Source organism: Lissotriton vulgaris, chromosome 6, assembly GCF_964263255.1.
Source record: "Lissotriton vulgaris chromosome 6, aLisVul1.2, whole genome shotgun sequence".
NCBI classification, from domain to species: domain Eukaryota; kingdom Metazoa; phylum Chordata; class Amphibia; order Caudata; family Salamandridae; genus Lissotriton; species Lissotriton vulgaris.
Window position 1 is genome coordinate 908976209 of NC_141694.1, and position 26902 is coordinate 909003110.

Sequence of the window (26902 nt, forward strand, 5' to 3'; positions counted from 1 at the left end):
TCACAAACAAAATTGTGAGAATACTGGAACAGTGTGCTAAGACCCAGCTATACAGAAGGGAAAGAAACAAATGGTGAGGAACTGCACCATCCAGAATAGTGCCAGGTACCAAGGCGCTAAGTCATGAAATGAAAGAATAGAGTGCAGCTACTGCAAGCAAGCGTGCAACTAACATAACAGCCTCCCTGGAGGTAGAAAGCATGTGAAAAAGAAAGGGCACAGCAGACGAAGAAGGCGTCAACCACAGCCCAGAGCCAGAAGGGTTCCAGGCCAGAATAGAAGATCAATGACAAGTCATCCCCCAGCAACACCAGCAAAAGGGGGGGGGGGGGTATTGGGGGCTCTCAAAAGGAACTGAGGGTCGAGGCCCAGCCAGGGGACCTCCAACCCAAGGACTGTAGAAGTCAGAAGTGCAAGCAATACAAGGAAGCATAACACAACAAACCCTATATTGGAGACCAAATGCATGGGCGCAGAAGTACCCAAGCATTCGCCCACCAATCACCAGAAAGGAAAGAATGGAGCAACAACAACAACAAGGCGACCATCCCCCTAGGAAGGGAGTAAGAAAAAGGCACTTGCAGAAGACCGCAGCCCTAAAGCAGGCAAGTGCAGAAGACTGATAAGGGTCCTCGCAGAAATGGGGAGGAAGGGCGGGTCGTGATGGAATCTGTGACTAGAATCATCTATACCAGATACATCGTTACCGAAGGTAAGTAACTCGTACATCTGATAGAGACTACTAGCCGCAGATTCCTTAACGTAGAATAGATACCCTAGAAATAGCCAAAGGGGAGGAGGGTCTGCAAGAGGACCTCTCCAGCTCAGACGAGGAAAAGACGCCCAACAGGGGATCAGCCACGGGTACAGGGAAAAATATCCCCGTCCACCGCAACAGGGCATTAGTCACAGGACCTGAGCTGAAGAGAACCTCAGCATTGTGGAGGAACACCAGCCCCACAGGGCATGTGTCAAAGACAAAGAGGCAACCCAGCCTTCACCAACAGGAGAAGCAGGGTAATACTAAAGAGGCCAGACCGCCTCAAGCCCAGTCAATGTACCAGGGACCTCCACCGGAAGCCCTAAGGTACAGACAATGCAGAGGAAGAAGAGCCACCTACAGACTCCAAGGAGAAGGGGCAGTAGCACAGCAAAGCCCTCCACTGGGAAACAACCCAGTGAAGAGGGCAGCCGAGCCCCTCACAGCTTCAGTTCAAGTTAGAACAGAGCCTCAGCAATAAGGCAGGCAGAAGAATAAGAACGAGATCCACAATGGCCCAGCAGGACAAAAAGCTGGAGCGCCAGGGCCCAAGTCAAGGCCGCCGGCCACAGAACAGAAAAGCAGGTAGGGGCAGCCAGCTGCTAACACCACCACGAAACTAAACGCCGGGACCACTTTGGGCACAGAACAAGGGCAAGGCTAGTAAACCGTCCCGAACGACCCCTAAAGGGGACCGCCCCAGACAGAACCGATCCACTAAGTAGTGAGAGCAGCTAGAAGATGAGGAGTAACAAGTAGGACGGACGCACTAGTTACTACTTGTGTAACGATATATCTGTAAGAGACATTAGTTAGTGATAGATTCCTTACCTTAGAATATCCCCAGGCGTCAGACTGGATCCGGAATTTTTTTGCGTAGCAGTACCCCTGCGCGTCGGTAGGCGTCGTCCCCGGCCCCGCGTCTGTCGTCAGCGCCGTGATGACTTCGTCGGAGTACTTAGACGCCGCCTCCGCTCGCTGACGTCAGTTCTTATACACAGCTTTTCCGCGCCAGAAACGCAGAGCCATGATAAAAACCAACACTGGTGCCATGAAACTAGGGCCCTGAAAGGGGATGACCTCAACCCTAGCTATCGGTTCACAGAGCGGGGAGGATGGGTGGGTCAGTAAGGAATCTATCACTAACTAATGTCTCTTACAGATATATCGTTACACAAGTAGTAACTTGTGCATCTGAAAGAGACACGTGAGTGATAGATTCCTTACCTTAGAATAGATACCCCAGCAATACCAACCCCGGTGGCGGGTCTGCGAACCAATAATCACACCAGAAAGTCCTGGAGAACGGAACGGCCAAAGAAGCTGTGAAAAGTTGGCCTGATATATGATGTTCACTAGTTCTAGTGATCACCTTGTATCAGTCCAAACAACCCTTATGGTGATTGGTTGTAAGTCAACCTTATAGACCAGCTATCCTAGTAGCGTGGACAATAACAGTCTTTAGGCTAAACTCTTTATGGCATGTGAAGCCAGCTGTTTTACCACATATAACCCCTTGAATACCAAGTGAAAGGACACCACACAGGTTGTTATGAAAACAAACAGATATTTATTAACTAACATACACCTCTGAACTCTTTATGAGGTCAGAGGGCTAAGCACATGACAATACTCAAAAGGAAATACGAGTTTGCACAGTATTTACAAGAACGCCAGAGGGGCGCAACAAACCATATACTAAATAAATGGAATGTGAAAGTCAATCAAAGGAATGGAGCTGTCCAGAGGCTGTAGAATCGCTGGGACCACACTACCCTAACAGGAGGTAAGTAATAGGAGGCCCATGGAACACGTGTGCAGAGTGTGAACTCACACGCGAGATGCGTACAATCGTCTATGGACAGTACAATTTAAAGAAAAGGTGAGTACGGACGTCCCTGACTAGATAGGACTAAAACGACTGTGGAACTGGACACTAGGAGAGTCAAGCTACCCTTGAGCACCGAAATGCTCGTGTTACCTCACCCACAGGCTGTGGGTGCATAGGTGCCAAGTCGTGTCGGGTTCCGGCGTTGAAGTCTATGGAGCCTGGAGGAAAAGATGCTGCAGGCGGTCAGGAGGAAGATGTCCGGTGTGATCCAAGGGTGGATCGGTGAAGAGAAGAACCTGAAAGCAGAGGGGACAATGTTCACAGTCACTAGCCAGTGACTGGAGTGGAACCAGAAGTGGAACGAGATGTCGTTGTCGCGATCAGGTGAAGGTGGACGCTTGTCTCTGCAACCACGTGGACCAGGTGGTGTCTTCGACGACCAGGATGGAGGCACGAGCTGTCCCATGCAGGCTCTCGCTGTTGGCGGTGTCGTCTCCGGATTCGGGTTCAACAGGCCTTGGCAAAGGCAACCCACGCGGTGAGTGGAAACGGCGTCTGGAGTGGACCAGGAGGGTCCGGGGTGCTCCTCTTTTGGAAGGGAGCAAGGGCCAGTCTGGAGCAACCAGACCAGCAGCAAAGTTGTCGGTGTTCGTCGTCTAGGAGGTCACTAGCCAGCCGGCAAGTGACCAGACAACGCGTCGAGCAGCAAACAGGCAGAAGGGCCCCACGCAGATCTCGTGGATGCTGGAGGGCTGATCTTCGATGCAGGAGCTGCTCGGGGTCGGGGCTTCTCAGTCCCCAAAGCACTTGGACGAGGATGCCTCGGAAGTCGTGCTGGAGCGAAGTGCTGCTTCTTTCAAGATGGCCGGTCCCACGTGTCTCGTCGCACCCACTGGTCTCAGCTCTGCTGCAGATGTGGGTTGAGGTCGGAGAGGTCTGGGAATCCGGGTCTCGTCGGGCTCTGAAGTCTGGATACTTTTGCAGGAAGACGACAAAGGGAAGTCGCTGTACGCTGATGGTGCCTGCAGGTGCAGGGTGGACACTCCTTGCCCACAAGGGAGATTCCTTCTGTCTTCTGTGGAGCAGAACGTCGAGGTCCAGAGTTTCTTCTTGGGAAGTTGTTCAGGATAATCTAATCTGGAATGGGACCAGCTCCTACCTTTATTCAGCTAAAGGGGGCTGCACTACGACTAGGTCCCTCCTCTGGGTGGGACCAGGAAGGGGGGTGGTTACACCCCCTTTCCTTTGTCCGGTCTTGCGCCAGCTCTGGGGCTGGGGTGCCCCAGGAACTGGTTTAGACCGGCATATGCACAGGGACACCTTGTGTGCCCCAGGCATGTCTCATTCCTTTCAGCCCTGTCCTACCTAATACACAAAATCCTGTCTGGGGTGGTGCTAGCACCTCCCAAGGCAGGAAACCCTTTGTCCAAGCCTCCCTCGCTGGAAGGACTCCCAGCAGCAGGAGGTCAGACTTGTGTCTGTGGTGGCAGCATCCATTTTGTGATGCTGAGGCTCGGGTTAACTTTAACCGGGGTTCACAGTTACATACATGTTGTGTCCCTCTAGAAGGGTGGAATGCTACCCCCGTCGCCAGAATTGGCGAGGGGGTAGTATTCCAATTCGTATGACACCTTACTCGACATGTTTTGATAATGCTATGCCAAAGTTAGCAATAACTGCAAGGTTATAATGCACTTAAGAGTATATGGTATAGCGTTATCATGGAAACAGCTAAAGGACTTGGTTCCAAAAGCTGTAGATAGGCTCAGCTCATGCCAGAGCACTATCTCACATAATTCCAGGCACTCTGCCTCCAGGATTGTTAAGGCCTGCCATAGGAGTGACTTATAGGAGTATATGTGTCCATGTTAGGGTTAGATATAGGTATACTATTTCTAAAGCAAAGGGTGATTACACCACCTTGCCCCAGCTGATTGATCAGCCAGTTGTGTCAGATTTGGATGGTCAGCCAGGGGTGGCATAATACATGCTGCAGCCCCTGGTAGGCCCTGGGTTCACTTATGCCCTGGGTACCTATGGTACACTGTACAAGGACTTACAAGAGTGACCCAATACCAATTGGTAAATGCACCTAAAGTACATGGAGTCCATTTTAACAAAGAGAGCAGGAAGCCTGGGGTCCTGGCAAGCAGAATCCCAGGCCAACTATGTCGAAAACCAGCAAAACACTAGGCAAAAGGTTGGGGGTAACCATAGTCAGATATCCACCTTCCTACACTTGCTTGCTGGGTGTGGGAGGACTCTAGTTCTGAAAAAGGAGGATTCCCCTCCTGTGGACTCCCCACGTGTTGTCCATCCTTGGGGAACAGCGTACCCTTCTTGCTTTAAATGTCAGATCGCAGTCGCTTAAAAATTGCATCATGGGGGAGGGTGGGGGGACGTTTAGGGAAAGATAGAAGAATTTCGGCAAAACCACCATTTTGCCTATCACAATGCGGCCTGCCAAGGAGAGTGGGAGCTTATTACATACTGGGATATTAGTTTCCAGCCATTCCACTGCCCGACTGTAGTTTGCCTTCTAAAGTTCATCTGTGTTTCTGCTCAGCCATTTACCTATGTATTTGGTTGGTTTGGTGGCCGATTTTAGTGGGTACTCCGTAGGATAAGTGAGCATTGCGTCAGTAAGGGGGGAAAAAATGGATTTACTCCTGTTAATGTGTATATCAGCGTGGCCGCCAAATCGGATTACTTCCTTTGTCATAGGTGCTAGGTTTTTGCGCAGTTCACTGATATACAGAGTGAAATCCACCCGCATACATGGATGTCACTAGACTGCGGCCTGTTCTGTGTGGTGTTTGCATAGCCGAACTGCCTGTAGCTCCATCGCAATTGCAAACAGCATCGGGAGAGAGGACATCCCTGTTGTGTGCCCTTGGTGATCGCGATGGGGTTAGTTATCTGGCCTTTGATTCTGATACGTGCAGCGTGTAACGTGTATAGTAACCGGATCTTGTGTATAAAGTTTGAGCTAAAGACCAGTCGGCCGATGAGTGTAAATAGGAACGGCAATTCTAGAGAGTCGAATGCCTTAGTGGCATCAAGAAGAGCCGGCACTGCAGGCAGAGGAGGGTTAATTTGGTGCATTACTGAAAATATTGTACGTAGATTGTGTGATGTGGCGCGCCGCAGAATAAAGCCAGACTGATCGGGCATATCATTAGGGGCATGAGCGGGAGGAGCCGATTCACCAGTAGTTTCGCATATATTTTATTGTCAGTGTTGATTAATGAAAGGGGGCAATACGAGTCACAGTCCTGGGGTGCCTTTGATTGGCTTTAGTATAAGTGTGATTAATGCCTTGTGGAGAGAAGGGTAAATTGGCCCAGGGTGACTGATTCACTGTACATTTCAACGAGATGGGGGATCAGAACAGAAGTGCCTCCTTTATAGAATGCAGGAGTTAGTCCATCCAGGCCTGGTGTCCAGGAGGACGGCAATCAAGTGTGCAATTTCTTCCGTTGTGAATGGGACACCCAGGTAATCTTGGTACCCAGGGTCAAGCCATAACAGCTCAATTGAATCAAAATACTGTTGTAGGGTGTCTTGGGTGCATTCTGCCCCGGCCGTATACTATTGGGTGTAGAAAGAGGTAATTGCTGCTCCTATCTCAACAGGGGATGTGATCCTGCCACCAGTATCGTCTAGAACTTCTGCCACATGAGGATGTGTGGGACTTCCTAAGCAAGTTAGCCAGCTTTTTGCCAGGGCAATCTCCCTCTCCATTTTTGGCAAGCCCGCGCCGCCCAGCCGAGATAGCTCACCTCTCGCTACACCTCAGTGTGATACTCAGATCGCTTTGCCTTAATGTCCACCAGTGTGGCAAGGGTAGGTCTGGCGTTATGCATCTGGCTGAGTGTTTTAATTTCCACTTCTACCCCAGATTGTTTGGCGATGCAAGCGCCCCAGATAGCTACCTTGAAAGTCTTCCACAGTGTTGTGGGGAATTCAACCGACCCAGTATTTAATTCAAATAATTCTATTATGGAGCTGCGCAGTTCTTCTTTGATTGCTGTGTCTCTAAATGCAAAGTGGGGTAGGCGCCATGAGAACATTCGTGGCATGGTTTGTGGGATCTGGAGGATCAGGCGTATGGGGGAGTGGTCAGATAGGGTGCGCGCCATGTGTTCGACGGAGGAGGTCCGGCAAGCTACATTGCAGGTTACCAGCCATAAGTCTCTGCAGGACCAGAAGCTATGTGTGGTGGAGTTGCAAGTACCCTTGCTTCTGTTGGGGTGGGCATGGCACCAGGCATCTATTAGCATATTACCCAGTACGAGTGAGTGCAGCGGTGGCTTGTGGGTTCTGTAGTCTAGTGCCTGAGCGGTCAAGGGTATTCTGTAGAGCAATGTTAAAATCGCCGCCACAGACTATTGGGCCGTGTCGTGTGAGGAAATTAGCTTCCATATGTGGAGTAAGAAGTCTGGTTCATCCGAATTCTGTCTGTATATGGCCGCCATAATTACTGGTTCTGAGTATAGCGTACCTGTCATTATAAAATATCTGCCTGCTGTATCGTAGTGTGTGTTGCGCCAGGGAAGGTCCTTTTTAAGCAAAATGGTGACACCTCTTGAGTAGTTGGAGTATACCGAGGAGTGGGAGTCGCTCCACCATCGAGCGTGCAGTCGAGCTGTGTTAGTGGTGCAGAGATGCGTCTCTTGTGGGAAGCATACTTCTACTTTGTGACTAGCAAGGTAGGTATGTATGAGACGGGATTTGCAGTGGTCATTAATGTCTCTTATATTCCAGATTAAGAATGCCACTTCAGTTCTGAGCCAAACCTTGGATGCACGCGCTGTAGCACACTATTGTGCTGTCATTAGGGCTGGGAAGATTCATGGCATTAATTGCAATGGTTCTGCCTCTTAGTGCAATAGAGAACACATACAAATCAGTACATACACAAGATAATAACTCCGGGTACCCAGTGTCCTATTTGAACTACCCATATCCACCCCCCTTCCACTCCAACCTCCCAATCAGGTTGAGATTCAATCCCCTGCCCACATAGAATTCCCCAACTTGGAACATGAAGCGAGTTTGTGGGAATTATCCCATTGGCAGGTTTACTCCCCGCCACAGAGCTAGGGTGGCCGAGCGGGATTGTACATTTGGAAGTGGTACATGAAAGCTTGGCTTGCTGTGTCTAGACAGGTATAGGGGGAGTATTGTCTTATAATGCAATGGTGAGTTAGAGTTTTAGTGGTATATCGCAAGGCAATGGGGCAGACCAGCCCATGGGTATGTCATTGCGGAGGTTGTTAATCATTGACATTGGTGCGGCCGTCTTCAGATGATGTGGTGGGCCGCATGAGGGTTTTGTGTAATTGTTTAGCATATGCCATGGCCGCTTTAGAATCTGTAAAATAGAGCAATTTACTAGCAGTTTAGCCGGTTACATATGTGTGCGTATGTAATGTTCAGTTGTTGGAACATTCGTTTGGCAGGTAGAAATTCTCGCCTTGCCTCTTGTACTGCCAGGGTGAAGTCGGGATAGAATGAGAGAGTGTCTCGTTGATGTCTTACTTCTCCCATTTCTCTGGCTTGCCGCAGGATTGTGCCGCGTTCTCAATAATTTAGGATGCTGGCTAATATTGGCCACACTGCAGCTCGGAGGGGGAAGGGGGGGGGGGGGGCGGTGGGAGGGGGGGGGGGGCAAGAGACCGGTGTGTCCTTTCAACCATGAAGATTTCAAAGAAGGCAGTACCAGACAGTTGCGCAGCAGCAACTCTAAGTAGTCCTCCATTTTGGATATGGCTGTGGATTCGGGTATTCCAGAGAATAGTGAAGATTGTTGCTGCGGGAATAAGATTCAAGATCTTCATTTTTAGCACGGATGAGCTCTAGTATCTTGTCCATTTTTAGCAGGCAGTTGGCAATTTTCCGAACTTGTTTCTTCTGCGTCAGATACTCTGGCTTCCAAGTGGGTTATCCGATTATCATGCAAATCCACGTTTTGCTTGAACTGATCAATGTGGGCCGCTTGGGGGTCGATTTTAGAATCTATTGTTTTCTAACTGGATTTGACCTCAAGGAACAGGGAATGTATGTCCTCGTCCTGCACCACTGAAGCTTCAGTTTTGTGTGACCTGCTCTTCTGCCTCTTGAGGTGGGTCTCCGTATCTTCCGGTGCAGCGGCCCTCAAAGGTAAACTTGGGTTTCTTGGTGTTGGTCTGGGATTGAAGAAAATGCTCTTGGTATGTTACTGATGTGGTGCTGCAGTTTCTCCATTTAGACCCCCTGAGGTTTCCCGTGTGTTCTTCTTAAGCAGTTGGGTCTTAAGGCTCAATCCTGAGGTGTGTAAAAGCGGGAGACTGCGCTGGGTGCCTCACAGGATCGAGTTCTGGGGTGTCAATTGTGTGCGGGTAATGAGCTAGGCCGCTTATTGTTGGTCTTTCGTGCCCAGATTGTCAGAGCACTGCAGCTGGCATTCGGGAGTGCTCCTTGGCAGGCACGTAGTGTGGGTTTATCTACAGAGGTGCGGTCGTTAAAAAAGTTACTTACCTTCGGTAACGATACATCTGTAAGAAACGTAAGTTAGTGTTAAATTCCTTACCTTAGACTATCCCCAGGCGGCAGACTGGATCCAGAAAGTTTTTGCTAGCAGTACCTCAGCGCGTTAGTAGGTGGCGTTGTGCGGCTCCTCGTCCGTCGCTGGCGTTGTATTTACCGAGATGACGTCACGGAGACTACTCAGGCGCCACTCATGGGCGCCGACGTCAGTTCTGTACATTACTTTCCGTGCCAGGAATGCAGAACCATGCAAGACACTGACCACTGGAGCATAAAACTAGGGTCTAAAAGGGTTGACATTAACCCTAGAAATCAGTTCGCAGAATGGGGAGGATGGGTGGGGTGGTAAGGAATCTAACACTAACTAATGTTTCTTACAGATATATCGTTACCGAAGGTAAGTAACTTGTTCATCTGAAAGAAACAAGTTAGTGTTAGATTCCTTACCTTAGAATAGATACCAAAGCAATACCAACCCCGGTGGTGGGTCTGCGAACTAAGATCACACCAGAAAATCCTGGAGAACAGAACGGTTAAAGAAGCAGTCTCTCCGGTCTAGGCTGTCAAGGCAATAATGCTTGGTAAAGGTATGCAGCGAGGGCCACGTAGCTGCCTGACAGAAATCCTGCAAAGGGACTCCCTGTCCCAGAGCAGTAATGGCTGCAGTAGCCAGAGTAGAATGGGCGCGCAGCCACACAGACTCCTTTGTAGCCAGGGAGTAACAGGCTTTAATACACATAACAACCCACCGAGAGATGGTTCGTTTGCGCACAGCCCGACCTTTCTTGGCGCCCACGTAGCCAACAAAGAGTTAATCAATCACCCGGAACTGTTGTGGACGCTACAGATAGAACGATAGCGCACGTTTTGGGTCCAGACGGTGGAGCCTCTCTTCCTCTTTCGAAGGATGTGGAGGTGGAAAGAAGGTGGGCAAAGTGATGGTCTGCCCGATGTAGAAAGGGCGTGACTAACTTGGGCAGAAAAGAAGGACAGGTCCTTAACACCACCATGTCTGGATGAACAGAAAGGAAAGGAGGTTTAGAAGAAAGAGCCTGGAGCTCACTCACTCTTCTGGCAGAGGTGATAGCAACCAAGAAAGCACTCTTTAAGGTGAGAAGACGTAAAGGACAGTTGTGAAGCGGCTCAAATGGAGCGCACATCAAATAAGTCAACACAATATTGAAGTCCCACTGAGGCATTATAAGAGGGACAGGAGGGAACGTGTGTGTAATGCATTTCAAGAAACGACTAACAGGGGACATGAAAAGAGAAGGCTGATCTGGAAGCCTTAAAAAGGCAGAAATGGCCGAGAGATAACCCTTGATAGTGCCCAGAGCAGAGCCCTGCTGGGCCAGAGAAAGGAGGAACAGAAGAACTTCTGAAGGAGGGGCAGAAAGGGGAGCCACAGCCTTCGCTGTGCATCATGCCACAAATGTATTCCACCTGCATGCGTAGATCGTCTTAGTGGAGGGACGCCTGGCTGCAAAGATAACATCACAGACTTCGGCAGGAAGGTCAAAAGCTGTCAACTGTCGCCGCTCAATCTCCACGCATGGAGGTGGAGGCTGGACAGGTTCGGATGAAGGACTGTCCCCTTGCTGCTGCAACAGAAGATCCTCCCAAAGAGGCAGGCGGATCGGAGGCCAGATTGCCAGATTGAGTAGTACGGGATACCATACACTTCTTGCCCAATCCGGAGCCACAAGAATGACTTGAGCCCGGTTGCGCCTGATCTTCTTCAGCACTCTGGGCAGAAGTGGTATAGGTGGGAAGGCGTACAAAGGACCGCAACTCCACTCCCGTCGAAAAGCGTCTCCGAGTGAGTGCTGCCTTGGAAATTCCAAAGCGCAGAATTGATGCATGTTCTCTTCGGTGGCAAATAGATCTAACCAAGGCTCTCCCCACTGCAGAAAGAGACCTTGCACCAAGTCCAAGGTCAGACGCCATTCGTGATCCAACATGCATCTGCGGCAGAGTTAGTCTGCTCTGGCGTTAAAGGAGCCTGCCAGGTGTTGACCCACCATAGACATGCCCTGATGTTCCAGACATGTCCAGAGGTGCAGAGCCTCCTGACATAGGGTCCACGACCCCATCCCGCCCTGTTTGTTGCAATACCACATGGCAGTGGTGTTGTCCGTGAACACCTGCACTACCTGTCCCCGGACAGAGGGAAGGAAGGTTTTCAGAGCAAGTCGGATCGCCCGCAGCCGGGACTCCGCCAGAGACCAGAGGCCCCTGATCTCCCCCTCTCCCATGTGGCCATCCCAGCCCAGGAGGGATGCATCGGTCACCACTGTGTGCTCCGGTTGGGGAAGGGAGAGCCACTGACCCAATCGCAATTCGTGAGCCATCACTGCAATTGTCGTGCAGGGTCTTCTGAGATCTGGACGTGATCGGACAGGTTGCCCTGATGCTGTGCCCACTGGAACTTCAGGTCCCACTGCAGAGCCCGCATATGCCATCTGGCATGTTGCACTAGCAGGATGCAGGAGGCCATTAGGCCCAGGAGCCGGAGGGTCATCCTGACTGAAACCCGGGATAGAGGCTAAAATATCTGAATCATAGCCTGAATATCCTGGATCCGCTGTTCGGGAGGATAGACCAGAAACTACACCGAATCCAAAACCGCTCCGAAGAAGTGGAGCTTCTGAGACGGACTCAGGTGCGACTTGGGCACCTTGATGGAAAACCCCAGCAAATGCAGGAGGTCGGCCGAAGTCTGGAGGTGGGAGATGACCGTTTGCGGCGAGCCTGCCTTCAACAACCAATCGTCTGGATAGGGGAAGACAGACTCCCGATCTGCTCAGATGAGCTGCGACCACCGCCATCACTTTCGTGAACACCCGAGGGGCCCTGGTAAGGCCAAAGGGGAGCACGGTAAACTGAAAGTGCTCGTGGCCTACCATGAACCGCAGGTAACGCCGGTGGCCCAGCAGGACGGGGACATGAGAATAGGCGTCCTGCAAGTCCAACGCTACCATCCAGTCTCCTGGATCAAGAGCAGACTAGACCTTAGCCAAAGTCAACTTCTTGAACTTATCCTTCCGGAGGAAGCGGTTGACGTTCTGGAGGTCGAAGATGGGAAACCGGCCCCCTTTGTCCTACTTGGGGACCAGAAATTAGTGGGAATAACAACCACTCCCTACATCTGGCCCAGGAACACACTCAATGGCCTCCTTGGCCAAGAGGGCCGTGACTTCCTGCTGGAGAAGTGCCAAGTGTTCCCCCGACATGCGGCGGTACGGAGGTGGCATGGCTGGAGGGGTGGACTGAAAGGGAAGGGAGTAACTCTTGCGGATGATCTGCAACTCCCACTTGTCCGATGTGATAGTGTGCCAGTGGGGGAGGTGAATGCGGATCTTGCCACCCCCTGCGTGGGCTGCTCCCCAAAGCGCGGATTAGGAAGGTTTGGAGGTAGAAGCAGCGGGAAGGAGGTGGACGGACCCCCACGCTGATTCCCAGACCCGCCCCTGTGGAAACCGCATCCGCGCTGAGGCTGGTTCTGCACCGGCTTGCTGAAGGAACGTGCCTGGGCATCCCTTCCATGGCCCTGAACAGAACGAAAACCAGGAGTGGGTGGGCTTTTTGTGAAAAGACCTAAGGACTTGGCCGTGGCCCGTGAGTCCTTAAAACGCTCCAGCGCACTGTCGGCTTTATCGCCAAACAGGCAAGTACCCATCAAAGGGCATGAACATGATGAATGAGCTTTGGACCTCTGGCGAGAACTCGGTAGACCTCAACCAGGTGTGGCGACAAAACGCCACAGTCGTAGAAATTACCCTACCTATTGAGTCTGCGGTGTCCAAACCACACCAAATGGCGCACTTAGCCGCATCTTTACCCTCTGCAACAGCTTGATACAACACAGCTTGGATCTCCTCAGGCCACTGACGCAACACCTGTGCCACTGTATCCCACACCGCGTGGGAACAGCGGCCCAATAGACATACAGTGTTTACCGACCGCAGCCCTAAGCTGGCCGAAGAGAACAACCACTTGCCGAATTGCTCCAGCTTCTTATAGTCTTTATCCGGCGGAGCCGTGGGAAAGGCACTTTGGGGCGTCGAAGCTTGGATGACCAGGCTCTCGGGCGTAGGATTAGTGGTCAGAAAGGCAGGGTCATCCGGCGCTGGGCGATTACGACTGGCGATGTTCTTATCCACAGGGGCCCCTGTGGCTGGCCGCGACCAAGTGCCCAGTAAGACATCAGTGAGGGAGTCATTAAATGGCAGCAGGGGCTCCGACGAAGTGGACGCCGTCTGGAGCACCTCAGTGAGGAGATTCGTTTTTAAGGCCACCGTAGGGAGATCAAGGTTGAGGACCTCAGCTACCCGACGGAGCACCACAGTGTTGCCCTCCTCCATGGTAGGTGGGGGAGAGGCAAACCCTGTGTCAGAGGAGACATCAAGGCCGTCGGCCTCCTCTAACTCGTCCGCCCAGTCCTGCTTAGAGTCACACTGACGAGAAAGAAGGTCCTCGGACTCCTCCCAGTCACCCCCCATCTCCGCCGTATGTGGTATGTGGTGGCAGGGACCGGGGATGGAACAACAGAGCCGGACGGGGTCGAACCGGCGCCGTGTCCCAATGCGGATCCCAGGTAGGGACAACATTGTTCTGGAACCTGAGCAGGGGCGAACAAATGGCATCCACTGCGGGCGCCTGAGACGGAGCAGAGGGTGGTGGTGGGGCCTGAGCCAGGAGGTTGGGACCTTGTGACGCCCTGGCTGGAGCCGCCGGCAGCGCCAACGGCTCGGCAGGATCCTGACACGAGACCGGGAGCCCGAGGCCTAAGCAGGTAGCAAGAACTTCTTGCACCTGTGCGGGAGTCGCCAACGGACCCGAATAAGGTGGGTAGGCCGTGGGTCTCCTGGCCTCCGATGGAGCCGCAGGGGCAGAACCCCTGTCCCCCTCGTCCACATCCGGGAACCAAAGGGGGGACTTCAGAGAGCGACAGCACTTCTTCAAATTCTTTTTGTGTCGTCTCTTACCCAAATTCGAGGGTGAAGACTTGGAGCCCGAGGAGCGATGATGGTGGCCCCGCAAGAGTTCTCTGGAGCGGCCCCTGGACTGTGAACGGCGTTGGGACGAGTGCCGGACCTCAAGCAGCTTCCGGTGCTGCTCCCTCAAGGCCTTCGGGCCATGGCCAGACAGTACATACACCGAAAGTCGTAGTCACTCTCCAGGCAGTAGATGGATGGCGGAGCCGCACGACGCCACCTACTGACACGCAGAGGTACTGCTAGCGAAAACTTTCTGGATCCAGTCTGACGCCTGGGGATATTCTAGGGTAAGGAATCTAACACAAACGTGTTTCTTTCAGATTAATCCATTTTTAGTGCGCGGGGGGCCGCTCAGAAGCGGGGCCACCACTGGGATGGCAGTGTGACAGGGTATGTTGCGCAGATCTTTGTCGCAATCCCAGTTGGTCCGTATCAGATCAGCGCGCTGATCATGTGCACTTTTTGATTGAGGGGAGCCCCCAGCAGGGGGTCCCTTCTGGGCACCCCCAAGGTGAGACCAGGCATCCCCGGCATTGAAGGGGCCGTTGTGAAAATTAAGCAAGCTATTGCCCAGAGTTGCAGAGTGGAACCCAAGGTTAGAGTAGGCGCCGAGGTGAGAATTATCAGGCCCGCGGACATTTTGACCCAAGACCCTGCCGCGTTGGGAATCGAACCCTGGTCCCGGGCCGATCTCAGCTTTCGGGTCTGCCACCTCTAACCATTGAGCCACACTTCTCCACCAATATGGCGTTCATGCTTTCCTCGGCATGTCGGTGTGAGAAGTTGGCCTGATATATGATGCTCACTAGTTCTAGTGATCACCTTGTATCAGTCCAAACAACCCTTATGGTGATTGGTTGTAAGTCAACCTTATAGACCAGCTATCCTAATGGTAGCATGGACAAAAGCAGTCTTTAGCCTAAACTCTTTTGGCATGTGAAGCCAGCTGTTTTACCACATATAACCCGTTGAATACCAAGTGAAAGGACACCACACAGGTTGTTATGAAAATAAACAAGTATTTATTAACTAACATACACCTCTGAACTCTTTATGAGGTCAGAGGGCTAAGCACATGACAAACTCTTAGGAAAAATACATTTAAGTTGCACGATTTACAATGGTGCCCCAGGGGCACGACAAACCATATACTAAGTAAGTGGAATGTGAAAGTCAATCAAAGGAATGGAGCTGCCCAGAGGCTGTAGGATCGCTGGGACCACGCTATACTAACTTGAGATAAGTACTAGGAGGCCCACGGAACGCGTGTGCAGAGTGTGAACTCACACGCGAGATGCGTACAAACGTCTATGGACAGTACAGTTTTAAGAAAAAGGTGAGTACGGACGTCCCTGACTAGATAGGACAAAAACGACTGTGGAACTGGACACTAGGAGAGTCAAGCTAACCTTGAGCACCGAGATGCTCGTGTTACCTCACCCACAGGCTGCGGGTGCATAGGTGCCAAGTCGTGTCGGGTTCCGGCGTTGAAGTCTATGGAGCCTGGAGGAAAAGATGCTGCAGGCGGTCAGGAGGAAGATGTCCGGTGTGATCCAAGGGTGGATCAGTGAAGAGAAGAACCTGAAAGCAGAGGGAACAATGTTCAAAGTCACTAGCCAGTGACTGGAGTGGAACCAGATGTCGTTGTCGCGATCAGGTGAAGGTGGACGCTTGTCTCTGCAGCCAGGTGGTGTCTTCGACGACCAGGATGGAGGCACGAGCTGTCCCACGCAGGCTCTCGCTGTCGGCGGTGTCGTCTTCGGTTTCAGAGTCAACAGGCCTTGGCAAAGGCAACCCACGCGGTGAGTGGAAACGGCGTCTGGAGTGGACCAGGAGGGTCCGGGTGCTCCTCTTTTGGAAGGGAGCAAGGGCCAGTCTGGAGCAACCAGACCAGCAGTGAAGATTTCGCAGTTCGTCGTCTAGGAGGCCACTAGCCAGCCGGCAAGTGACCAGACAACGTGTCGAGCAGCAAACAGGCAGAAGGGCCCCACGCAGATCTCGTGGATGCTGGAGGGCTGGTCTTCGGTGCAGGAGCTGCTCGGGGTCGGGGCTTCTCAGTCCCCAAAGCACTTCGACAAGGATGCCTCTGAAGTCGTGCTGGAGCGAAGTGCTGCTTCTTTCAAGATGGCCGGTCCCACGTGTCTCTCGCACCCACGGGTCTCAGCTGTGCTGCAGATGTGGGTTGAGGTCGGAGAGTTCTGGGAATCCGGGTCTCGTCGGACTCTGAAGTCTGGATCCTTGCAGGAAGACGACAAAGGGAAGCCGCTGTACGCTGATGGTGCCTGCTTGTGCAGGGTGGACACTCCTTGCCCACAAGGGAGATTTTCTTCAGTCTTCTGTGGAGCAGAACGTCAAAGTCCAGAGTTTCTTCTTGTAAAGTTGATCAGGATAATCTAATTTGGAAAGGGACCAGCTCCTACCTTTATTCGGCTAAAGGGGGCTGCACTACGACTAGGTCCCTCCTCTGGGTGGGACCAGGAAGGGGGGTGGTTACACCCCCTTTCCTTTGTCCGGTCTTGCGCCAGCTCTGGGGCTGGAGTGCCCCTGGAACTGGTTTAGACCGGTGTATGCACAGAGACACCTTGTGTGCCCCAGGCATGTCTCATTCCTTTCAGCCCTGTCCTACCTAATACACAAAATCCTGTCTGGGGTGGTGCTAGCACCTCCCAAGGCTGGAAACCCTTTGTCCAAGCCTCCCTCGCTGGAAGGACTCCCAGCAGCAGGAGGTCAGACTTGTGTCTGTGGTGGCAGCATCCATTTTGTGATGCTGAGGCTCGAGTTAACTTTAACCGGGGTTCACAGTTACATACATGTTGTGTCCCTCTAGAAGGGTGGAATGCTACCCCCGTCGCCAGAACTGGCGAGGGGGTAGTATTCCAATTCGTATGACACCTTACTCGACATGTTTTGATAATGCTATACCAAAGTTAGCAATAACCGCGAGGATTATAATGCACTTAAGAGTATATGGTATAGCGTTATCATGGAAACAGCTAAAGGACTTGGTTCCAAAAGCTGCAGACAGGCTCAGCTCATGCTAGAGCACTATCTCACATAATTCCAAGCACTCTGCCTTCAGGATTGATAAGGCCTGCCATAGGAGTGACTGATAGGAGGATATGTGTCCATTTTAGGGTTAGATATAGGGATAATATATCTAAAGCAAAGGGTGATTACACCACCTTGCCCCAGCTGATTGATCAGCCAGTTGTGTCAGATTTGGATGGCCAGCCAGGGGTGGCTTAATACATGCTTCAGCCCTTGGTAGGCCCTGGGTGCACCTATGCCCTGGGTACCTAAGGTACACTGTACAGGGGCTGATAAGGTGACTCAGTATCCAATTAGATATGTACCTAGAGTACATGGAATCCATTTTACAGAGAGAGCAGTGGGCCTGGGGTCCTGAATAGCAGGGTCCCAGGTCAACTAAGTCGAAAAACCAGCAAAACACCAGGCAAAAAGTTGGGGGCAACCATAGTCAGATATCCACCTTCCTACAGTCGGTCTCGTCAAACAGGCTGTGTCACCGTCAGGGATTGTTAACAGTGGAGGCCCACTTATTATGTGTCTGGATGGGGTCAATACTTCCCGGACTTTGGCGAATTATTTGCACAGCCGGCAGAGCTCACTCAAGGTGCAGCCATCTTGCCGCCAGCGAGACCACGCCCCCAACCATGTCCTGAGTTCAAGCACAGCCTCCCCGAGAATAAAATCTACAGAGATAAAACACATATTACTTTCAGATCATGCCCCAATCACACTAATGCTATAGGCCCCACAAGCTCAGGATACATCATCTATCTTAACCTGAAGTACACTCAGTGAACTCCTTTATTGACAACGAGAAATGCATGGTGGAGTGTACATTGTTTAAGGCAGCTGAAGTACTGGTTTGCAGTAAGGGAGTGGGAGCCTGATTAGTCAAGGCGCACATCAAATCAGGTTTTAGGTTCTTTTTCATGTGCATTCTAATAGTTAATTGCTTCTCAGTTTTGCATGAATTGGGACTATGGTAAATATGGGTGTGTTTTCATGCGAGGTGTTTGGGAAGTTCAATACCCTCTTGGAGTCGAAATGTAAGCAAGAGAGCTGGATGGATGGAATGGTGCATTATCTGGATGACTTCTTGTTTGCTGGTGGGGTCATTTCAGGAGTTTGTCAAAGACTGCTACACTATTTCGGGCATATAAAAGAGAAACTAGGAGTACTCCAACAGCCAGATTCATCAATGTCAAATTCTGCAATTTCTAAATTGCGAGAAAAAGCGAATCGCAATTTAGATATCGCAGAATGGCATTCATGAATATTTGCGAGAAAAAAAAGCGAATCGCAATCAGCCGCAATTGCCGATTGCGAGTTCCCAAAAACCGGAAAAAATTCGCAGAATCGCCCGATACCCGTGTTGAAATTGCGATCTCGCAATTACCGAAATCGCAAAAAGTCGCATTCTGAGCACAGTGATGACATCACAACCAGGAAGTAGGCAGGTTCCACCCTCATTCAGCAGTGAGAGCCTGAAGTGGAAGCAGCATTGCCAGAGCTCCCCTCCAGAGTGCCTACTGGTGAAAACCAGGAGACACCCCAGTGCCCAGCATGTCACAGGAAGCTGCTAGTGAAACTTCCACAGGAAGGAAAAGGAAAACAAGAGCTCGAATATTTGATAGAGGGAGTCTGCAAGGACCACAATCGCCTCTTTGGTAAAGACTCCAGAAGGGTGCCTGAGGCCGATAAAAGGAGGATTTGGGTGCGCATCCGCGCAAAAGTGAACTCTGTGGGGGTGACCCAGCGCTCCGTGGATGAGCTGAAAAAACGTTGGTACGACCTCAGAGGGCGGGCAAAAGAGAAGATCGCAGAGAGGCTGGGGGAGCGTGTTGCGACAGGTGGAGGGGAACCCACTGTCCCACCAAACACACCACTCGAGGACGGAGTAGGGGACACCATTAATCCGCAGGCATGCGAGGGTGTGATCCAGCTGGACTCCTCCCGACCCACCCAAGATACACAAGTTAAGTGCCATGCGACTGCGACCCCCTGTCCCCTAACAATGTCCATGAGTCCAGATCATCCCATTTCAAACCCCAGTCATGCAGCCAAAGCACACCACAAAAAGCGCTATTGCACTGTGGGACATGTAGTCTGACTACAAATACCATCTAGCCCCATAAAGCCAGACCGGTTTAGTGAGAGTCAATCCTGCAGCGAGTCAGGGAATGGTAGCCTGCATGCATGTAGGAAGCTTAAATGTGGAAGAAACATGTCACTTATCAACGTCCACTTTACATCACAGGTGGCGCAGAAGTCCCCAGTACGGACAGCGATGCCCTGCAAATTGAGGATATCACAGAGGACACTGAGGGAGACTTACATCTATCCCCACAGCCAGGACCATCAGGGCAAGCTGCCGCACCAGCGGTCATTCCACCACCTGCCCCTGTGGAAAGTGCCACCTCTGCGCCAACAGGCGCAGCAGTACCACAGCGCGTGACTCAACCACCAGTGGGGCTGACAACACCAGCAGCAGCACGCCGACAAACCCGCCGCCCTGCGGCTGTGAGAAGCCAGTCAAGCGGACTGGTGAGGGAGCAGCGCAATAACACTTCCCACGCTGGCAGGGGACCAAACGTGCGGCCAGGTGGGCTCTCTATTGAGCGCCGTATGCTCCACGTGCATCAGACACAAGCTCGTCATCTCGCGGCTATACACCTCCAACTAAACAAGACCGCCAGGAATGTTGCTCAGATGTCAGACAGCATGGAGAGGATGACAGCTGCTATGAAGGCCAACACCCAGGCCATGTACAGCCAGCGGGACCTCAACCGGCGCAGACACCGGCAGCTGCTGACCCGCCTGTCAGTATACACGCGGTCCAATTACATTATTGTCAGCGCGACCTCCCAGCTCGCGCGACGCTCCTTGGCAATGCAGGTCCAAATGGTCCAGTGCTGTCAGGATGTTGTGAGAGCTCTGGAGCAGGTGACAACAGCAGTACAGGGCATGCAGGCAACTGGCCATGGCCAGGCAGGGGGGGGGGGCTGACGACACTAGTGAGGCTAATTCCAGCCATAGTAGCCAGTCCGTGCCGCTGGTGGTAGCACCCCGCCGCAGCAGCAGGCCCTCTGCTGCCTCACGGCCGAATCAGGAGGAGGATGTGGAAAGGAGGTTGGGAGCATCTGCCCAGAGGCGGCATTGAACATTTAAACATTACCATGAGGGGCCATGCTGCTGCTACACGCATTCCCTCCTCAAGAACATGGGGCATATGACGCAATATGTCAATCATGTAACAGTTTGGGGAATCCCCACTTTATTTTGATGTAACAATAACAAATATTCTGTCTAACTTAATCGGACTCATGTCATTATTACTATTGTCATGCATGAGTGAAGTAATGGGTGTGGGGAGTGGGTGCACTAGAAATAGTTCATGCTGATTTGGTTACGGCGCCTGTGTCCTTCTGCAGGATTCTCCCCGCGTGCGTGACGCACATGTGCAGGTGGTTGGTTGTCCCCTTCCGACTCACTGCCAGAGATATCTACAGGTATCCTGCTCTTGGTAGCAATGTTGTGGAGGATTGCACACACGGCCACGATGCAGCAGCAGACCTCTGGCTCGTATTTGATGGCCCCACCAGTCTTGTGCAGTATGCAGAATCTGCTCTTCAAAAGGCCAAATGTCCTCTCAATGCAATTTCTTGTGCGTATGTGTGCAGCATTGTAACGCTGTTGCTGTGGTGTTGCAGGGTTGAGGTACGGGGTGAGGAGGTACTCACGGAGAGCGTAGCCGCTGTCACCTGAATGATAGGAGCAGAGGGTGAGTGCCTGTTCTGCGCAGCTACATTATCACAGTGTACTATTGTGGGGCATGTGTACTTACCTAGTAGGTGTCCTTCCCCAAAGTCTCCCCTGGCCAGTCGTGTGTGAATGCCGCTGTGCCGGAATATGAAGGAGTCATGTGTGCTCCCCGGGTACTGTGCCACTATGTCTGTGATGATTGTCTTAGCATTGCACACCATTTGGATATTGAGAGAGTGGTAGGACTTGCGGTTGCGATACATGTATTCCATTTGTGCTGGTGGGCAGATGTGGATGTGGGTACAGCCAATGCATCCTATTACATGCGGAAATTGTGCTACGTTGTAAAATTGTAGCTTGGTGTCATTCAAGTCCTGTTGGCTGGTAGGGAATGAGATGTAGTGGTGTAGCCAGGTCAGCATAGCCTCCAGGAAACTCCTTAGGCAGGGGGACATGGTGGGCTGGGATATCCCCCCTGCAACAGCGACTATCCCCTGGAAGCTTCCGCAGGCCAGAAGGTGCAGGCTGCACAATACCTGGACATGGGTGGGCACGGCATTGGTCCTCCTTGTTGGATGCTGCATCAGGGGGTCTAGGTCCCGGATCAGCTTGATGATCAATGCCCCATTCAGGCGGTACTTAGCGTAAATTTGCTCCCTGGTTTGGCCCAGAAGGGTGAGCCGCTGGCGGAATATCCGCTCCTGGATCCTACGTCTGTTCCGTGCTGCTCGCTGTAGCCTTCGCCGCCTGACCACCATGTAGAGTCCTGGCATTGTGAGAGTCCTCATGCTCCAGCTGCATATCCTTAAGTGTGTTTGGTCAGGCCTGCACCTATTGGTAGTTTGTAAACGTTTTTTTGAAAAAAAATTGTTTTCCTTACTGGTTACCACCTGGTTTGGGTTCTCCTTAAATTGCGCGTCGCGAATAGCCATTTTCGGGATTTTCATGAATAGCGATTGCGATTGTTTTGCGAATTCGCAGATTAATTCGCAGATTCCATGGTTTCTTACAATCTCAGAATCGGTAACGGGCTTCTTCCAGGTTTCTGCGAATCTATTTGCGAAATCGCAATTTTTCTTTTGCGAATTTGCATTTTTAGATATTACACTGTCATGAATTCCTTTTCATCAAATTATGATCGCAATTGCTTATTCGCAGCTATTGCGATCGCAATTTGGCTTCATTAATCTAGCTGTTAGTCTTGGTGAGCTGCAATGGTCTAACTACAAAGGTGTCCTTCTAGAGCATGAAGTAGGAGATGGTAAAGAATGAAGCAAGGCTGCCTTATGAGAAAGTTCAATTCTTCAGGACGTCTATGCTTTTTTGCAGGTTATAAAAAAAAAGTAACAGTTCCTTTCGGCATAGACTGACCAGCTGAAAACTATAAAGTTGCTAATGGCATTAACGCTGCAGAGCTTAAAGTTGAAGATTTCCTTTATTTCCTGGTTTGTGGAAGTTTGCAAGAATATAAATGAAGTTGCTTTGTATTATGGCAAGTTCCATGTTTTGAGGAAGTTGATGCCCAATGTAGAATGGATGCCTTTCCTAGCAGACCTATGGAATTTTATACACCTTGACTGAATCTGCTGGTATTATGTTCCCTTTAGAAGCGGACACTGGGAGGGTATCGGATGAATATGGATGACCAAAGAGCTTAGTTCAGTATCGTGGGAGGTTCCCCAAGGCTGTGGTTCGCTGTGAACACCACTAAAGTCATCATGTGGGCTGAGAATAAGGGGAAGAATAGGCACTTTTGTTTCAATGCACATTTGGTCTATCTTATTTCGGGGCTCTTAGAGATAGTGAGGAAGTGCTTATGTAGAGAGGTGCAAGAGAGGCAAGGGATTATCAAAAGGAGGTATGCTGGGTGGAGGATGAAATGGGCTTCAGGATACCCAAGTCTAAGACAGATCAGTCAGGTAGGGTGGGTGGTCCTGCAAGCTCAAACAAGGTTGATCACATGCCCAATCAGACTTACAGAAGCCTGTATGTAAGCCTGGGGTTAGGGACGGTACAATTGGTGTAAAATGGTGAGCCCCCAATGAAAGTACAGGATGCTCTCCTACATATAAATCCCCATTCTAGGGTTGGTAACCTAGGCTTAACCTTTAGCAGATAGGGGACATTATGGGAACTCCAGAATTGTAGCTTTGACCATCAAAATGTTTGAGTGTCATGTCCATGCATGAAAGAATATTATAGCTAGTAGTTCTTTTTTTTACTGAACTAACAAATGGAGTCGACATAAAACAGCTACTTGAGGCCCACGACTGCCTTTTTTCTCATGGGGCAATTTTTGAACTTGTTTTGTTAGTTAAATTAGTACAACGGTCCTCTCCCCAGTATTGTGGAATGCCAATCCTATTAGTTGAGTAAACTGATTTAAGAGACATGTGTCTACATCTTTTTAACTTTGAACTTGTTGTCACATACCTGTAACAGACAGGTTACATGCTCTTCTTCAAGCTTTTGCTTTGCTAGAGCTTGCTCAACATCCCATCCTGATGCTGTGGATCCTGTCCCAAAGCCAGTGCCCTTCGCCCAATAAAGTTGCTGTTCTTCAACTGTGGCACTACTATGTGTGCTTGAAACCTGTGAGTAGGCAGAAAAAGTTATGAAAGACTCTCACTCTGACTTCAAGCAAGTTGTTGATTTCAGAATTGCCATTAATTCTTCATTGCAATTAGAATGGGAGAAAAACAGTTTTAACATTCTTTAAAAAATACAGGATTTATTCAAATACATATAGATTACTGAAGAGTATTCAATGATTGGAGACATGCAAATTACAGTTTTTCAGCACTTCTAGCAAATAAGCTAAATTAAAAAAATGATGGTTTCCCTGTCAAACTAGAATTGTCTTCTAAATATAGTTATAAATAGTCTAAAAGACTTCCATATAACAGAATGAGTTATTGAGCAAATAGGCTCTTATACTCTAAGTCTGACAACACCCACCCTCTCAGTACCTTTAACGCCTGAGACGAACAAGTTACTTACCTTCGGTAACGCTTTTTCTGGTAGATACAGTATCTGCCTGTGGATTCCTCACCTTGTGAAATATCCCCTTGCGTCAGCAACATTCGGAAATTCTTTTTGTAGCTTCGCGCCGACGACGTCATAGAGGCACGGCATCGCGCGCGACTCCGCTAACGTCACCGACACCATAATAGGCCCACGCAGGCGTGATGACATCAGTTCCGCCCTTTTTTCCGTGCCTTCGAGGCACACGGACGGACCGATGACAATAGATATATACACAGTATACACAGTATACAAATGTCAAGATAACACACACAGTGTGAAGCAAATGCAGGAATGCAATTAAAATAAAACAATTCCTTGACAATAAACTCAGGGATAGAAGAGTGGACAACGAGGAGGCGGGTGGGTCAGTGAGGAATCCACAGGCAGATACTGTATCTACCAGAAAAAGCATTACCGAAGGTAAGTAACTTGTTCTTCTGATAGATACATCTGCCAGTGGATTCCTCACCTTGTGAATAGAGTCCCACAGCAGTCCCCACTCCCCGAGGAGGGTGTCCACTCTCCTATACCAGAAAATCTTGGAGGACAGAGCGCGCAAAGTGGCCATCCCTCCTCACCTCGGTATCCACGCAGTAATGCTTCGCGAAAGTGTGGAGGGAGGCCCAGGTTGCGGCTCTACAAATATCCTCAACAGGTACACCTCTGGAAAGCGCAGATGTTGAAGACTTAGCTCTAGTAGAATGAACCCTTATACCCTCTGGAGGTTCCTTACCCGCCAGGGAGTAGCATATCTTGATGCATAAAACAGTCCATCTCGAGAGCGTGCGCTTGTGCACCGCCTTCCCCTTCTTGCAGCCAGCAAAACCAACGAACAGCTGGTCATCCGACCTGAACTCTCTTGTCCTGTCCAGGTAGAAACTCACCGCCCTCTTAGGGTCCAAACGGTGAAGCCTTTCCTCCTCCTTGGAAGGGTGAGGGGGAGGATAGAAGGTAGGGAGGGTAACGGACTGCCCCAGATGAAATGGAATTACGACCTTCAGCAGAAAAGCAGTCCTGGTCCTGAGAACCATTTGTTCAGCCTGAATAGATAAAAACGGGGGCTTTGAACTAAGAGCTTGAAGCTCACTTACCCTCTTTGCCGAGGTAATTGCCACCAGAAAAACAGTCTTGAACGTCAAAAGTTTCAAGCGACACTTGTGCAAAGGTTCGAAAGGCGAACCCATCAAAAACGTAAGCACAAGGTTTAAATCCCATTGAGGAACAATAAAAGGTGTTGGAGGAAATTTATTGGTAAGGCCCTTGATAAACCGGAATACGATAGGAGATTTAAATAAAGAGGGCTGGTCCGCCAAACAAAGGAAAGCCGATAAGGCTGATAAATAACCATTGATAGTTGCCACCGCAAAACCCTGCTGGGCCAAAGAAAGTGCAAATTGAAGTATATTGGACTAACAAGCCCTTAAAGGGTCTATAGACTTCTCCCCACACCAAGTAACAAATTTAGACCATCTATAAGAATAAATGGACTTGGTGGAGTCACGCCTGGCCGATAATATGACATCCACCACATCGTGTGGGAGAGAAAAAGAATTCAGGTTGCCCCGCTCAATCTCCAGGCATGAAGGTGTAAGGTCTGGAGGTGGGGGTGTAGAACCTGCCCCTCCATCTGGGAGAGGAGATCTGCCCTGTGAGGGAGATGGAGCGGAGGGCATGAGGAGAGGTGGAGAAGATCCGTGTACCACACCCTTCTTTGCCAATCCGGGGCGATCAATATAACTTGGGCCCGGCCTTGGCGAATCTTCCTCAGAACCCAAAGAATCAAGGGTATGGGAGGAAAAGCGTAAAGGAGCTGTGAGTCCCAACTCAACTGAAACGCATCCCCCAGTGCGTCTTGCATCGGAAACTGGAGACTGCGTAATTACGGGCAGTGAGCATTCTCATGAGTGGCAAACAGGTTCACCTGAGGAGTTCCCCACGTCCGGAAGACGTGACAAACTACCTCCGGGTTAAGCCTCCACTCGTGGTCGGCCGAGAACTGCTGACTGAGACTGTCTGCACGTACATTCAGAACCCCGGCCAGATGATTTGCCATCAGGCAAATCCGATGGTCCTGAAGCCAGAACCAGAGACGCAGAGCCTCTCTGCAGAGACACTGCAACCCCACTCCTCCCTGCTTGTTGATATACCACATCGCGGTCGTGTTGTCCGTCAGGACTTGAACTGACTGGTCGCGAAGGGAAGGGAGGAAGGCCTTGAGCGCTAAACGTATGGCCTGCAACTCTAGAAGGTTGATGTGAAGCAACCTTTCCTCTGGAGACCAAAGACCCTTGACCCCCAGATCCTCCAGATGAGCACCCCACCCTAGAGTGGATGCATCCGTTATCACTGTGGCCACCGATGGAGGCAGTTGAAAAGGCTTTCCCTGAGACAGATTGCCTTCCACGCCCCACCAAGACAGATGCGCTGCAGTTTCTCTAGAGATCCTGACTGACTACCTGAGATCTCCGCTGTGCTGATACCACTGCCTGCGGAGGCACCACTGGAGTGCCCTCATGTGCCAGCGTGCATGGTTGACCAACAGAATGCAAGAAGCCATCAGACCGAGCAGACGTAAAACCTTCAGGACTGGAACAACCGCTCCATTGAAGAATAAAGGAATCATTTCCTGTATGTTGCGAATCCTTTGAGAAGGAGGGAATGCACGACACACAGTTGTGTCCAGTACGGCACCAATGAACAGGTTGCGCTGGGAGGGCACCAGGTGAGATTTGGGTTCATTTATCGAAAAACCCAACCTATGCAACAACTGAGTTGTCTCTTGCAGATGATGGAGCACTATCTCTGGAGATTCTGCTTTGATCAGCCAATCGTCCAGATACGGGAATACCGGTACCCCCGATCTTCTGAGATGAGCAGCCACCACAGCCATCACCTTGGTGAAGACTCGAGGCGCAGTAGTAAGACCAAATGGAAGGACTGCAAACTGGTAGTGCTGCGACC

At 50.8% G+C, this 26902-nt stretch overlaps 1 protein-coding gene across 6 annotated transcripts in view; it reads right to left on the reverse strand.

The window, feature by feature from the left end:
* Positions 1–26902, reverse strand: part of BIRC6 (baculoviral IAP repeat containing 6) — a 2386688-nt gene that overhangs the window by 427913 nt on the left and 1931873 nt on the right. For all 6 annotated transcript variants that reach the window (XM_086926902.1, XM_086926900.1, XM_086926901.1 and 3 more), the window contains one exon: positions 23348–23506. In XM_086926902.1, coding sequence (XP_086783028.1) covers positions 23348–23506 — 159 coding nt within the window. The remainder of the gene's footprint in view (positions 1–23347; positions 23507–26902) is intronic.